Source organism: Lepisosteus platostomus, chromosome 12 (genome assembly GCF_059453375.1).
Source record: "Lepisosteus platostomus isolate fLepPlt1 chromosome 12, fLepPlt1.hap1, whole genome shotgun sequence".
Taxonomy (NCBI): Eukaryota; Metazoa; Chordata; class Actinopteri; order Semionotiformes; family Lepisosteidae; genus Lepisosteus; species Lepisosteus platostomus.
The window spans coordinates 42,767,464-42,783,320 of record NC_142622.1 but is presented as its reverse complement, the minus strand read 5'-3'; the positions used below and the strand labels follow the sequence as shown (position 1 = coordinate 42,783,320).

General features: G+C 38.1%; 1 protein-coding gene across 5 annotated transcripts in view; it reads right to left on the bottom strand.

The window, feature by feature from the left end:
* The window catches only part of rbms3 (RNA binding motif, single stranded interacting protein), a 359,271-nt gene that overhangs the window by 248,058 nt on the left and 95,356 nt on the right, over positions 1–15,857 (bottom strand). For 3 of the 5 annotated variants that reach the window (XM_088602080.1, XM_088602079.1, XM_088602081.1), the window contains exon 4: positions 12,768–12,938. The exons of the other annotated variants lie outside the window; for them this stretch is intronic. In XM_088602080.1, coding sequence (XP_088458206.1) covers positions 12,768–12,938 — 171 coding nt within the window. The remainder of the gene's footprint in view (positions 1–12,767; positions 12,939–15,857) is intronic. 5 annotated transcript variants of the gene reach the window in all.

The window sequence follows — 15,857 nt, the reverse complement described above, 5'->3', positions numbered from 1 at the left end:
AAATGATGTATTTCCATTAATTTGTAATGTAAAGGGTATTTTTTGGCATTTTATTGGCATTCTTTGCCTCACTTAAGATAAGCTGATCTATTACACGATATTACTATGTAACCATTAACATGTTTTTAATGCTATGATTCATAACTCAGTCCAAAATTCCCTACCAGGCTCACACATAAATGCATGCATTTCATATTATTTCAAATTTACATTTGTCATATGAAAATAATGCCTCTATAAAACTTGGCACATAATGAAAAGAACATTTGCTGAAAAAGTCATAATACAATATGATCAGTGCATGAATCCAAATACAATCTGCTATATTATATTCTGTATATTAATATAAATATATAACATATGATAAACTATTGTATCGTTTAATTCCAAATAATCATCCATGGCTAATGCATAACACAAGACAAGACCTTTCCAGAAGATGACAGTTCATAGCATCTTTTCGCAAAAGAGGGTCTTTAAAATTACATTATTTTTCTGGGACTCAGGTTTTTTTTTTTTTGAGAGAGAGAGAGAGCACAGGGCAGATTGTCAATAAAAGAATGCAAATGTGTCTGGGAATTTGCTGCTTTGAGGTTCTTTGGAAATGGATGTTTTCTTCAGTTACAGTCCAATAAGCTCTGTCTTTGGCCCTTAATTATGATTGAAGCCATCTGCTTAAGTCCCAGAACAAATTAATTCAGGGCTCGTATCACTATACATTTTTAACACAAAAAAAAAGCAGGCACTCCAGATACACTTCGCCACGTGTAGCGGATGGAAAAGTGCAGTCCTACTTCCAGGGCCACTCAATAAATAATTGTAAGCACAAGACATAGTCCTAGCTAATTGCTGTCCTGTCACAGGAGCTACAAAGAGCAGGCAATACTCGAAAGCCATCCAAAAGCAGCACATTTTGTTTCTTACTGCAGACTTCTCGGGATGAGAAAAATATGCACTGTACTGTGGCTGAGGACATTGTAGAGCTTCAGCTTGCAATTCATGGGAGGAGCATCAAACAAACTTTCAAGAAATGTAAAACAAGATAATTAGATGGCGTGAATGCTTGTTTAAGTTGTGCTGTTGTCTTTAAGTAAATCATCTCTTTTATGGAATCCACAGACAACGGATTTTTCTTTTTTCTAAAAATGATTGCGTGCCAACCTTGTCTTCCGTTTCATTCTCTTCAGCTGCAAGCTGTGCCCCTTATAGCTGAAAGGTTGTTTTCATACCTTTCATAGCTTTTCTGGTGACTTTAAGGCATTGAATTACAGACAATCTGTGGAATGATCCAGAGCCACTAACTTGGACTGGGGACATCTGTTTGTGGTTGTAAAGAGTTCACCATCAGGAAAGAAATAATAATTTGTCTTCATTTGGTTCTTTCCTCAAACAATCCAAGAGCATGTGGGAAAAAATAGAGACAACAAAATCTGCTGAAACATACTGTATATACAGTATATAGATTGAGGGAGGAAGAGAGAGAGGGGTGAGTTCTTCTTCTGAGATCTTATTCTCAAGCTATTATTACTTTTAGTTTATAACTGAGGATGTTTAAGCAGGTATAATGGAAGAATAGAAAAGGCATTTATGGCATGCATAACTTTAAATAGTAAAACAATCAGTCAACATTCAAAATAGTATGTTAATACATATGCTCCAATTGCTTTAAGTACAATCTCTAAGTGTTCTTTTACTATTTGACAGTTTTTATTTCACATTCAGGCTTATGGATAATCATCAGACAAGCAAAAGGGAAACACAATAACACCAGGCTTCAAACAAGGGGAAATATCTGGTATAACACAAGAGGCACCCAATCTATCACTTAATGGGCTTTGACAGATAAACATCGATTTTAATGATGATTTGGTTATTTCGCATTTAGCTGTGCATTTAAATTATTATGTATATGAACCTCTTGCTGAATTGTGTGTTCATAATGCCAAAATATTCCACTAACAAGCTTTCATTTTAATACAATAGGAAATTTAAAGCATGCCCTATGGAAATGAGTTTTTAACAACCGCCTCCTCTAAAAAATAAAATAATAATAATGATTTCCGTCCAGTCCTCATGCTGACACAAGACCTTTCTCTGTATAAGTATTTTGAAATTGTGAGTTCTTCACCAAAAAAATTTAATTAGTAAATGCTTCTTTTAAACTAATTTTCTATATTGAAATGACTTGTCTTTTCCATGTCTGACACAGGTTTCTCTTCAAAACCATACCACAACGATGTCGATAAGACAAAAATACCGGTCCTGATAAGTGGCTGCGTCTGCAGGTTTTCTATGTCTTTAAAGCAGCAGCACCTGAAGATCTTCGAGAAGCTGTTACACTGTCCAGTTAAGCCATTAACCAGCTGACTGGATTAGGCCAAGTACTGTATACTGCATGCAGTAAGAATCAAACAAAAGCACTACATTTAGCATACATAAGGGTTTTGAATTATAAGAGATAGCATATAAAAGTAATTAGTAAAACAGTGCTAATTTGAAAATCTTGGAATTAAAACTAAAAGACCGCATGTGATTCCTTATCTTCACATAATTACATTCAAAACACTATCAACTACAGTACGAATGAAGTAAGAAAACCATTGTGAATTTCTCATACTAGTTGTACAGACAAATATTGGCCGTTATCACAATCCACTCTCCCGCTGCCTGACAGCATCTGAAAGGAGACTCTTTTAGACAACATAGTTTGCTAATTTTGCAAGTCACAAAGTCATGCAATTAAAAAAAATAAGCACTGTTCATTGTATTGGCACTTGCAATGTTAAAGAGACGATTTTCACCTTTGAAAAAGGCAAAAAAAACCTTTCTGAACCATGTGCTACATGTCCCACACCACGAAGAGACACCCACCTAAAATCTCATCTGTCTCCCAGCTGGCAAGATTTAAAACACAAAAGACACATTCTGTAAATTCATGTCAGAAAAAGAAAGTGTTAAGGTGCCTTATTCATGAGCTAAATGTAAACTGTTTTCAAAAGCTTTTGGAACAATTTAAAAGCCTCTCCTAAGTTTTAATGGTCTGTCACACTTGAACAGGTTTAAAGCTGTTACAATGAACTCTGCTGATAAGCTGATCAGCTCAGAATTAATTGTTTGGAACCGTCTCTCAGGAAACTGAGGTCTAAAGAGGTACTATTAAATCCTAATCACACCAGTGACAAAGATGATTGCTCCACTTTAAAAGAACACAAAAACCACTACAACTGACAGCATATTTAGGGGCTTTTCTTATTTTTGTATTTCTGATGGGAATAGTTTTATCTCTTAATTAAAAGGCATATTGTATACCTTTTATCACATTGAGGATACACAAATCAAATTTAGCAAGACTGTATAAGGTGTGTCATGGCCTCTTACAGCTACCAATCAAGTCTTCACCATGTTTGTAAACCACACAAAGCAACACAAAATTAATAATTACTAAATTTCATTTATTTGCAGGTTGTTAAACATCCTAGGCAGGCACACAAATCAATCAATATTACAGCAAATATAAAAAGGGATGTAAGACAGACAATGGATGAAAGGGAAAGAGGGCAAATTGTCAAGACAGTTTAGATTTGAAGAAAGCAAGGTACAGCAGTATCGGAGAAGAGGGCTCATAATCCAATACACAGTCATGAACCCATTTACCCAAGTGCATCTTTACTCCGCCCCATTATTACAGCAAGAAAAAGCTTTAGTAAGTAAAAGCAAAACCGTCCAGTCAGCACGATATGTGCAACACACTTGCCGAAGTCCTTCAAAAGTAAAAATGTGATTTTACTCATGTGAAGTCCATGTACTGCTATGCAAGTCGTGCTTCTACTTGCAAAAAAAAAATTGCCTCTTATTTTTACACTATGTGCAGAAATGTGAAAGTCCACTAGAACCTTGTCATTTTCATTTACATGAGTGTGACCTACAAAAAGACAGGTACTCATCTCTATTACGGTACCAAGCTCAAAATCACCTGTATTCTTCAAACCACTAGATCACCCATCCACCTATTTTCAGTAACCACTTACTGTACTTCCATACAGGGTCAGAGTTCCAGAGCCAGAGAGGCAGGCTACACACTGCATACAGGAGCAAGTTATAAAGGCTCATTTACCTGCACAGCATGCCTTTGAACTGAGGGAGGAAATGAAAGAGTTGGAAACTCTCGGGACGTAGGGTGAACACACGATATACACGAGACCAGCCCCATCCTGGGAAAAAAGTTTATAAGGCTACAGAAAAGTATAACAGAATAACCTTACGTGATCTCAGATTTCTTTTATATACAGTATACAGTACATGTCTATACAATAATAAATCATTCTATATTCATAGGCTGTTTGAACCAGTAGGTGGTGGTTACCCCTGTAGGCTCACTAAGGTCCACTCTGGGATTGAACAACCTTTCCTACTGTACCTGACGTTCTTATCCAATCTGCTCTGAACTGCTCCACCTGGTGCAGAACGCCTGCGGTGCTTCACAACAGACGGGATTGAGAAAAGGGTTGAGAAAGTGGGTCCCTTTCTCCAAAAAACAAGGCTCATTAGTCAGAACTTCAATCTAACGCCTCCTACACCACCGCTTGTCCCTGGTCACCGCTTTGAAATTCTGGTCCCGAGCTCCTGGTGCCACCTACTGATCCAAAACCACTTTTAACAGGATCCTGGTATTTCCTGGAGGACTCCCATCTCATTACAGACCAGGCCCAATCTTGCTAAGCCTTTCAGATATAACAGGAACAGTCTAGATTGTTCTAACACTGCTGTCAGGACAGTAAAACTTTCATATGCGGCCTACGTATTATTAAACTGCTAATTCACTTTATTTATTGACTTATCTTCATAATTCATAAATTATCTTTATTATTAAGTGCACAGAGATTTCAGTTTTGGTAGCACAGACCGTATAGGACATTTTGAGACATTGTTTTGACCAATTTATTATTTTACGTGAGCTTAGTGGTAGCAGTATTCTTTTATTAAATAATCTGATTTATATTTTTCTAACTCTTATTATCTTTATCTCCACGTTTCTCCCAACATCCTGAAGATTCTACTTCTGTACAAAGGAAGCTACTGCACCTTTTTTTAAAGGAAGGGGAAACAAATAGGTCCAAACCAGTCATCCCTTTTCTGAATACCGGCCATTGACATTAAAAAGCTTGCTCAGTTCCACAATGCTTTTTCCATGCTTAGAAGGCAGGTCAAGGCATCTCTCTAGGAAAATTCGCTGGTGGTCCAGAGTGACTGAGGACATCAGACACTCCAAACCGAGGTTGGTAATTAGCTTTCTGGAATGACTATGGTTTCCTGAGTGTTGTCAGGTTTTATAAATGGCTGTTTATTTGTAATGGATGATTTAACTGCCATATTGAAAGATGTGTCAAACATGAGAAGAAGAAAATATTTCTAATATATCATGCTCACACATTGAGACAGACACCTGCGGAGGTATTTTGTTTTCATCTTTTGTCTTCGGATTCATGACTCTGAAGTGGGTTTTTTTAAGCAATAAATGTGCTGCAGGAACAAAGAGACCCTGTGCTTTTACTAATATCCGAATGCCTTCTGGGTTCAACCTTTCTTGCACACACGATTGAGTGAAAAAAATAATGACTTTGTTAATAACATTCTTGAAAGTAGATGCAAGTTAGTGCAGTTCCGTTCTTGAGCCAAAGTGGATTGCTTAGCTGTTCCTGAACCATTCACTTTCAAAGAGCCTGTTCTACATTGTGATATAATCTCATCACTCTGCTCCACGGTCAAGACTATGTACAGTATACAAACTATTTCTGACATAACACATAAACAAAAGGACAGTAGTGCAGAAATGCGTGACCTTATGTTAAAATGACAAAAAAGACAATTATAACAACTGAATCTCTAGTACTGGCATGAGGACACAATAACCAGACAAGGTGCTAGGGCAGAAAGCACATAGTGCGGGTGGTGAAGAACTAAAAAATGAAATATTATGTAAATACTTTAGACGTAAAAATTACCAAAGGAAAACAAAATGAAATTAAAAAAGTGATCCTATTCATGCCTATTCCTAGCAATGGAAAGAAATGAACGTATTTTACTCTTGATCAGAAAAGACTACAAAGGGGCCTGAAGCATTGTGTGTAAGTGCATTTAAAACTGAGAACAGGAGCCACTTCTTTACTCAAAAGGTTGGGGGAGTATCTAGGCAGAAAAGCTGCTGAAGCTAAAACACTGGATTCCTTCAAGAAATGGATAAGTCTCTGGTCAATAGTACCTTCTAACTATGACTAAAATGACCAAATTATCCAAATGTCCTCCTCCAATTTGTAACCATTCTTCTGTTCCAGTATTATAGGAAAAATGTGATTTTCTTTTCTGCCTAAAGAATTGATTCTGGGGTTAAAAGAGAACTGTTTGCAATCTTCACTCTTCTGTACCTGGCATTGAAACGCCGAAAATCAGCAAATTGGTGGCAACCACACGTTTCTCTTTAAATACAAATGATGAGAGAGTGCAGCAGGGGAAAGCATGTACAGTACCGACGCATGTTTTACAGTACGGTACAGTACCAGACACGATGAACGAAACGGTGGACAGGAAAGAAGAGGCTGGATGAAGTGAGAAAAAGGCAGCTTGGATAACTTGCAACAGTTAAGCAGTTACATTTGGAAATGCAGTTTTATAAGGCATTATATTCAGTTACGGGAAATACATTAAAATCAATCAAAAAATGGAAGGACAAGAACTTTTCAACTTGAGGCCGGGTGATTTAAAACTGATGGACGGGCCAAATGTGCAGTAAGTGCTTGTCATCACTGAATAATAAATTACAGTTTCAATACCGCTACCTGGGGGGAAGAAAGGATATTGATTTTATTTAACCACTTCACTGCAAGTGAAATGACTCTGATTATTTTAGTTTTATAATGAGACAACATTTACAGTAGCTACACATATTTCCTAATACAGCTACTGGCGCGGAGAGCAACCCCAATACAAAGCTGAAATTACAGCACGTCCCTCAATAACATCAACTTTATACTGAGCATCTGCAGATATGAAAGAGACATACAGTACAGTACATAAAGTGGTTTCCTATTCTAAATTTGTTATAACATACAGTGCAGGGAAATGAGTGAAAGAAAAATCCAAATGAAACATAAAATCAAAAAAGGAGGACACATACAGTATGCTACTGTTAAAGCCCCATACTTTATATACACATCTACTGTACATTTGAAAATTATTCATTCAAGTTCATCAGGTTCTTCATCAAATGGGATGATTGAGGAAAACTCTTGGAATGATCTCACCTGCAAAGCACCGCAGAGAGAGATCCCTCTGCATTTTTCAGAGTCTGACAGACATGATTAAGACGGCAAAAGATGGTGTCGGTCGTGATGAGCCCCTGCTCTCAGCATCTGTGATGGAGAAGAATGCTGTGGGAGTTGATATTTCCAGCTCATCCTTTGCCAATGGTTCCAGTCCAGAAACTGGCACCTCTTCTACCTCGGGCATTGAAGTCTCCATGGAGAAAGAATCTGTGCTGCTTGGGGATTTCACAAAGAATCCGGCTGAGCTTGGCACAGAAATCTTCCTTGGCTTCATCGTCTGACTCTACAGCAGGAGCGTACAGGGACATCGCCAAGACATATTGGTTCTCTGTTAATTTGATCCAAAAGGTTGTGATTCACTCATCAGTTCCAACAAAGACCTCACACAGGCGTTCAATTATTTCTTTCTTGGTGGCATTTCTGACTCATTGGGGCTTGACATTCTTTCTCTGATTTCACCTTCCATAAAAAAGTATAGTCCCCTCTACAGTATGTTCTTTGACTTGCACTTCTCCTGCACATTGGGTTTCACTCAGAGCAGTGATGTCAATGTCATACTGTATCTCCCTGAGTTCTTGGGCTACAGATGCATGACAGTGCTCTGTACAGTCATTGTCAGTACAGTCCATGAGGGACAGTCCATTACTTTGTTGATGTTCTAGGTCTCGCAGTTTTAATACTTTCTTTTGTGCTGTGGACCACATGAAGTGTCCTTCTGGATGCAGCTATCCAATCAGTAGCGATGAGGCACGCTCTACAGTATCTGTCCGTGATTCACTTCGACAAAATTGGCGAACAGAGGAGATCCCAAAAGGTACTGCTCAGTGGCCGTTACAGCTGACTAAACTCAATTCCATACATGACTAGGAAGTTCAATACAATGTTCCTGTCACACTGTGCTGGTCAACAAAGGACTTGAAGAAGATGTTGCAGGTGGACTTAAGTCCTTCTTTACTTCACCCTGTTGATGCTTTGTCGTGGTTCCATGCTGAGGACTGGGGGGGAGACATGGGATTAATATTTAAGTAAGCTGGGGGAATGCCTGGCTCCATTTACTTGACTTAAGTTTAAACTGTACAACTTCTCCATTCTCTGCAAAAGAAGTCAAGTGAACTATGTTTAAAGAGGATGGCATATTTTTTCATTAGATTCTGAAAAGCAATAAATCCCTACTGCATTTTTAAGTGCGCACAAGATTCAATGCTATTCACAAGCTGCATAAATGAGTTTTCCCCACTGGGAATTAATAAGGTTTTCCTTGGAAATGTGGTAATAACAAAGTCCTGAAGAAATGTCATTAGTTTGTGGAATAAAGACTCATATGGCATACTGCCTATATTACTGCACGTTCTGAACAAGCTCATATTACATTCACGCCTGTAGTACTAATTCTCAACAGCTGGAAAACTCCTCACATTTAATCTAACACTTCAAAACCTCCAACAACACCTTAGGACATTTAAATTAAAGCTTCATAATCCTGGACTTAATATGAAAATTCCTTCCCTCCAAACTTAAATGGATCTGGCTTGTTCCCAAAACCATTATTCTGCTCCTTACTCCTTTAAACTGTTTTTTAATTATATTCTTACTATCTTACACAGTACCACTTTAGATTAGAGGCTATAAATTCTATTATATAAACTTTATAACCTATAATAGATTCAGAGCATTATAATGTTATAAATAAACTAGTTGTTTATGAGAATCAAAGTATTTTGTCACCAAGTAATGCAAGTGCAAGCAAATTGCACACTCTACAGAAACACACTGTATCTTTGCAGACTCCGATTATAAGTTTAAAAAAGTTAAGACTTAATAAGCAAATAATTTTCTCAGAACAGAAGGATAAACATAAGTTGTTTGGGCATCTTTTCCTCTAAACTCTTATTCAATGGCACATGGATCGGACTCACTATGTCTTTACTTTGTTACGATCATAAGATAAAAACAAAATTCTTCGTTGTCTCTGCTCAATGTGAGCTCACAATGCACAGTCTAAGAAAGTGTTCAGTGACACCGCAACCTCAAAAAAGCAATTATTATCAATAATCAATATCAATAATCAATCTGACTTAATAGTATGCAGCTGACTATTTTACTCATTATTTGAGTAAAATTGTGTGTGGCTCCACACAAGCCAGCACTCACTGTTCCTTCCAACAGAAGTTTACTACAGTGATCAGCCTCCAATTCCTGTATAATCGGGACACTCTTAAACAAAGTTACTGGTTAAACTTACAGAAAACCAGATGTGGGAAACTGAAAGGCTGCAGAAATTGTGTTGCTCTCTACTTGAGGAAATGAGGACCAACTCCATTTTATCTGAAGAAAGAATCAAAATATATTTTTTAATGTTCACTCAGAATCGATATTTCCCTATTCCCTCTATCAAAATAAATATATAGACAGTACAATTGAGAGTTATCAGGAAAATAATCCACTAGAGCTGTGATTCTCAAACTTTTTCGATGACAGAACCCTTTTCTGTCGAAGCTCCTGGATTCCCAGCAACCTTTTTTTTTACTTTTCAGGATTAGCTATGGCGGTGTTCTGCAAAAAGCATTCAAGGACTGCTATTCAGAGGCAATTTAGCCAATTATTAAGGAAAAAACTATCGATTGCCTTTGTTTTAATTGTAAGCCTCTCATGAACCCATTGAGTTCATTTCGGTCATGTATTAATCACATGATAACTTGTCTACGATTAGCACCCCTAGAGTTCAATAAAGCTTAATCACCGAAATACACTTTGAGAATCAACGTTCTTACTGCCGGTTCGACCAAGTTAGGGTTTTTTCCAGACGGGGTGTTATCTTAAAGTGTCCTCCCCAGCTGAATAGGTTTGGCCAGGATTGCTCCTTTGTAACAAGATGGCATGTTCTCACTGCAAGCGCCGGTGTCCAGGTGGAATCTAGAAGTAGACTGTGCTTTCATTCTCATGATTACCCTTAGAGTTATGGCTAATCCCATAGAATGCCTATCCTAACAGCTCCTTTTCCCATGGAATTCTATTCCCTCACAGGGCTCTATCCTCGTTCAGCCCAGGTGTGAGTAATTCTGCAGCTCTTTCCAGTCTTTCAGCGGCCATCTTGCCTCAAAGCCACACCACAAAGGTTTGAGCCAAAATGGAAGCCACTTCTCACAGCTGCAATGCCTTTGAGGATTGTGAATACTCTAATCAAGCCTCTATGAGTGGCCTGCTCTATTCAAGGTTAGAAAATAATTCGTTCCTTGAGTCTTTCAAAGTAGGACGTTGCTTCTTTAGAGAGATGTATTTTTTAAGATTTTTGTAAAGTGGTGATCACTGCACCTCGTATCTTCTTGTATCACGGCTTCATAAAGAAAATGAGGAAAAATATGATGGAGAGCTTTCTGCATTTATATTAATATTAATCACGCAATATTCAAGGAATTTAGATAGGAAAATTCCAGTGGAGATCTTGATTTAATTGTTTAGCATCAGCAATAAAAGGCTACGATTTCAACATCTTAGACGCATACAAAATCCTAAACAAAACATCCAGACTATTCAACATAAAGGCATCTGTTTGAATTGATAAATGACCCGTTTCACACGGAGAAAAAAAGGCAGCATTTTGCATGCTTCTCATACTGTAAACGGATTCCTCAATCAAGCTAATCCTGAGACAATGCACCGCGGTAATGCTGAAGTCTTCTTTCTGTGACAGCTTGACATGGCCAGCACTTCCCACTGTAATGGAAAAGCAGACCCGCACAACAGTTCATCAACATACAGATGTTCTTCAGTTGTGATTTGCTTCTGCAGCCAACAGCTAAATTCTCAAATCAAATCTGCATGCAAAATTGCATGTAAAACAAGGACGTAAACTCCAGTACACACATGAAAGGCATAAAGAACAGCTTGTGTTACACCATCCCAGTCACAGCACTGGACTTCCTCAGAGTGTCCACACACATGAGCCCTGAGTATATCGCATATGGAACTAAGTAAATGGGTCTGGTAACTTTACTGCATTGGGTCACGCTATACTTAAAAGCTCTTTTTAATATTTTTTATTGTAACCATTTTACAGATCTCAGGGGAAAGAAAGCATCTCAAATATTTTTTATAGGTTTTCATGGTAAAGTCTATGGATTTTTCCAGAGCCATAAAGTTTTTAAAAAAATCAAAAATGCATGAACTAATGTACTTCCTCAAGTTGAAGTATTTCCTTTTCACAACACAGTAATTTATTTATGAAAACTGAACATGTCAGCCTGTGTTGATCTATGCAGTTTCTATTGATCACCTGTGTGAAAAATTACTTTTTTTGGTTTGCTAAAAACTGGACAGCTTTCATCCATCAAAAATGAGTTTGATAATCTTGTTTCACAGTCTGCCTACAGTATGTTGGTCTACATGTAAAATAGCTACTCCCTCATCATATGTGAAACAATATGCAGCTGATAACCATCCCATTATTTCATTGGTCTCTATTATTATAGGTATTTGCATTTAATACATTATATTAAATGCAAATACCTCATTCGTTTCTACGTTTGAAATCAAGTAAATCTGTACCGATAAAAATCGACCACCTGAGTCTCTATCAAGCACTTCATAACACTCAACTACATAATCTGTGACAAATAATAATGAAGTTGCAGAAATTCATGGTATTCATGCATTCAAAATGTTACTAAAATGCACTCATTGCACCATGACTGAAAACTGTCAGGTGACCTGCTGACATTATGGCCACCACTAGAGAAGTCCATTGCCCCTCCACTCCCAATTACAAACCCACAAGCAACAAAGATGAGCTATTTTTAAATATCTGTTTACCACTTCCAGAAAGAACATGCTAATTAATTGGAGTAGCTGATTTGCTTATAGATTCCAAAATGAGTTCTAATTATGTTATTATACCCACATAAATCATATCACGCATGATAAGACGTTTTAATGCTTCTGATATATTTATATTCATCTTCACACATTAATGCAATTAATGAAACAGACAGCAAAACAAAGGCAGGCTTGTTTTCAACTCAAGCAGGAAATACCAGAAGTATTTAAATCGGCATAACACTTCTCAAAGGCATCCAGTAAAAGTCACCAAGTAATCAGCAAAAAAAAACAAAACAATTTTATTACCACATTGTACTGTATAACTAACTTTGGTATAAAATTATTCCCAACTGTTCTGCCTGAAATTCAAGTTCAAGTAAACATCTATCTTCAGGGGAGCTGAAAACAGAGATGAACTGACAAGCATGTCGCTCACATCTATCAAATCGGGGGCGGTGCATCCTGGCATTGCAACGGAGCTATGTGGCACCGGGGTTTTTTTCTGTCTGCTATGGTGGTATCGGACCTGAAACATTTGGCAGTGCTGACGTGAGTTTCTGCCCGCTGCCAAACCCCCAGCAGGGCAGTGCAAAAGCACAGAAGGCAGCAAGGGAGTGCGTGGAGCCTACTCACAGCAGGTTGCCCAGGGCAGCAGGTGTAGCTGCCGTGTGACTGGTAGTGGAGGCTGGCTCGAGGGAAGGGATATGTGTTCCAGGCAGCCTGACTACTGTTCCACTGTGAGGAAAAGCCAGGGCTCATGGTCACTTGCGCTTTACTGTTGTAAGCTCTCACCGCAGCGCTGGCCTATAAAAAGGAGAAACAGAAAATCAATGCATCAATACTGGATCAGGGGGGGCGACCCCTCTTCTGCCCTCAGGCGGGAACCTTGAGGTCGGGCAACAGGAAGCGACTCCTTGTGACTGCCTTCGCCTCCTCCTACGCTTTGAGCTTGAAACCTGCGCTAAAATGACATGTTCTGTTCTTTTCGGAATGCCCTAACTCTGGATTTACAAGTTCTGACTCGCTAGAAATGCATCAACTGTCACGATACGATGCTCGTATCAAAGTCGTTGTTATGTTTCAAGTAATTCATTTCGAAATGAAGCTGAAATAACCTGAAAAAAATGTGGTGCATTTTTGTACTCGGCATTATGTTAAATTGGAAACAGGTAATATATCAGCCCTGCTGCTTGAATGGGAGTATCAAAGAGAAATGTTCATTCACTGTTAATTTTCCATTTTTATCTTTTCAAAGAAATCGATTTTTTAAATTACAAAATAATTTGAAACTATTCAAATCTGAACAGAAGGTTCACACTGAACACTATTTCTTGAGGATCAGTGCTGCTGATAAACACTGACATACTGACACACATTTCTCAATGAACTGCTTCTTAATCATTTGCAATAAAAATCATGTTACTTGGGATGAAAAGAGTGCTGTGCAACACACAGGGGAATTACAAGGTCTTTCAATCACAGTCTGAAAGCACTGTCCAGACGTAAAAGAAGCATATAGGAGCAAGTCTAGATAACAATCACTGATTGAGTGGTCTGGGACAATATCCACTGAAGATAAAGTTTGAGAAGTGTCATCCATGGTTCTATGAGAACATAAAAAATGGAAGTTATATTCAAAGCAAACTAATTTAGAAGGCGCAATGCATAAGAAAGTATTCCAAGCTGAACCTCCAGCAGAGATAAAATATCGGTTACAGTACATATGTGGCTAGTAGCTTTAGGAGGGAGAAGAGATTAGGGCCAACACTGAAATAGTTGGACGCCAACCAAAAGTGTGTGTGTGGGGGGGGGGGGACCTATGTATCTGCCTATGCTCACATCAGGATCGGTGAAGTGGAAGCCGAGATCCGGTGCACACTGACCCCATGTGCTTGCAACACCGGAGCAAAATGGGAGTTCGCAACCGGGGGGTTCCTGTGGTGGAAGTGAAGAAGGAAGAAGGACAGAGTGGGCAGGATTAGGGAGAGAGAGGGAAGGGGAAGGGGGACAAAAGTGCCACATTTGCTCAGAGTTTCTGGAAGGCTGGCTGACCTGAAAGCAGAATGAAAGGCTGAAGAGGCAGGAAAGCACCAGCAGTCCTGGATAAATGCAATGAAGGTAACATCCCAGCAGCAGCATATGTGAAGCTGTTTGGACTGTGGGAAAGCAAGATGCAGAGTGCTAGAAGAGAAGGGTGCAGCGGCATGTTCAGTCAGGGAACTTTTATACACAGGGAAGTAGAAGTGTTTGACCTCTACTTAAATTTCTGTACCTTAACACCATAAGGCACAGATGGGTGTGCCAGAAGAGAGTGTTCTTAGGTCTCCATTCCTGCTATATAGTATGTGAGTTGTAGAGATTGGCAATTACTCCAACTTGGGGAGGTATAGAAAATAAATTAATTGGTTATTCCAAATTGAAGAAGACAAAATTACAGTAATAAAGCTTCCATGGCCATCTCAATGCACTTAACAATGTAGCAAGCCAAAGCAAAAATATAGAGAAACAGATACACAAATTAATAAAATAGATTAAACGCAATTAAAAACTAGTGTATACAAGTAATTTTTAAGATGGGATTTGAAAGTGTTCACTGACTTGCAAGATCTAATATTAGCTGAGAGATTATTCCACATCCTTGGAGCAACAGAACAGAGTCTTGTTTTGGGCTATAAAGGAAGGATAGAATCCAAAATACATAAACAACATGTTCTGTACGTGCATAGGGAGTAAACAATTTACTCATGCAATAAGGAGCCAAGCCATTCAAGGTTTAAGCTCTTAAAGGTAAAGCTGATTTTTTTTCTTTTTTTTTTAAATCAATAGATACAGTGTAAGGAGACTAGAACAGTAGAGATAAGCTCATGCTTTCTAATATAAATTAAGACCTGGACTAAAGTAATCAAGCCAGGAAATGACAAAAGTATGCATGAGCTTCAAGAAATTTTTTGCATTAGATTTAGAGATATATGAGGCTAAAACCAATGTCGATCAAAAGACAACTTCACATCACTACTAACATGACCAAGTCCAAAGCCTGGATCAACGATTACATCACAATTCCTGACCAGAGTACCTGCAGTGAGTCCAATACTTCAATATTTTGAATAATGAACAACACTATTGTGGGCTTGATGAAGAGACACAATCGGCATAACATTATGTTTCAGAATCGAGATAAAAAAAAACACGTTGCATCCATTTTTAACATTGTGTAAACAGATGTAGGAACAATGCCCAGTTTGAACAAATTGTTTTCTAGCGGTTAGATTCAAACCACAAGAAAGTAGTTCCAGTAATACCAACAACACTCTCTAATCCATTCAGCAAGATAGTACGATTAACAACATCAAAGGCAGAACTGTGGCCCAGCAAAGAAAAACAGAAAAAATGTTTCCTTTTACTTTTAATTCCACTTTAGAAATGTCACTTTTGCTTGAAGCACCAGTCCAGTATTCAGGGTGGCGAATCACATCTTCTATTCTTCACTGTTAGGAAGACCAACTCCGAGAACATGGACTACGTTTAAAGATCATTTAGATCAATTGCTGTGGCATTTCACTTAAAAGAAGATGTGCAATATGTATATAAATGATGCTAGTGTTTCGTAAAGACTTGTTCACATACAGAATTTGTCTTCAGAAAATCCAAATGTGTATTACATCCAGTATACAAATACCGACTGTATTACAAGTGACTAAAATGGCTCTGTCAAATACTGTA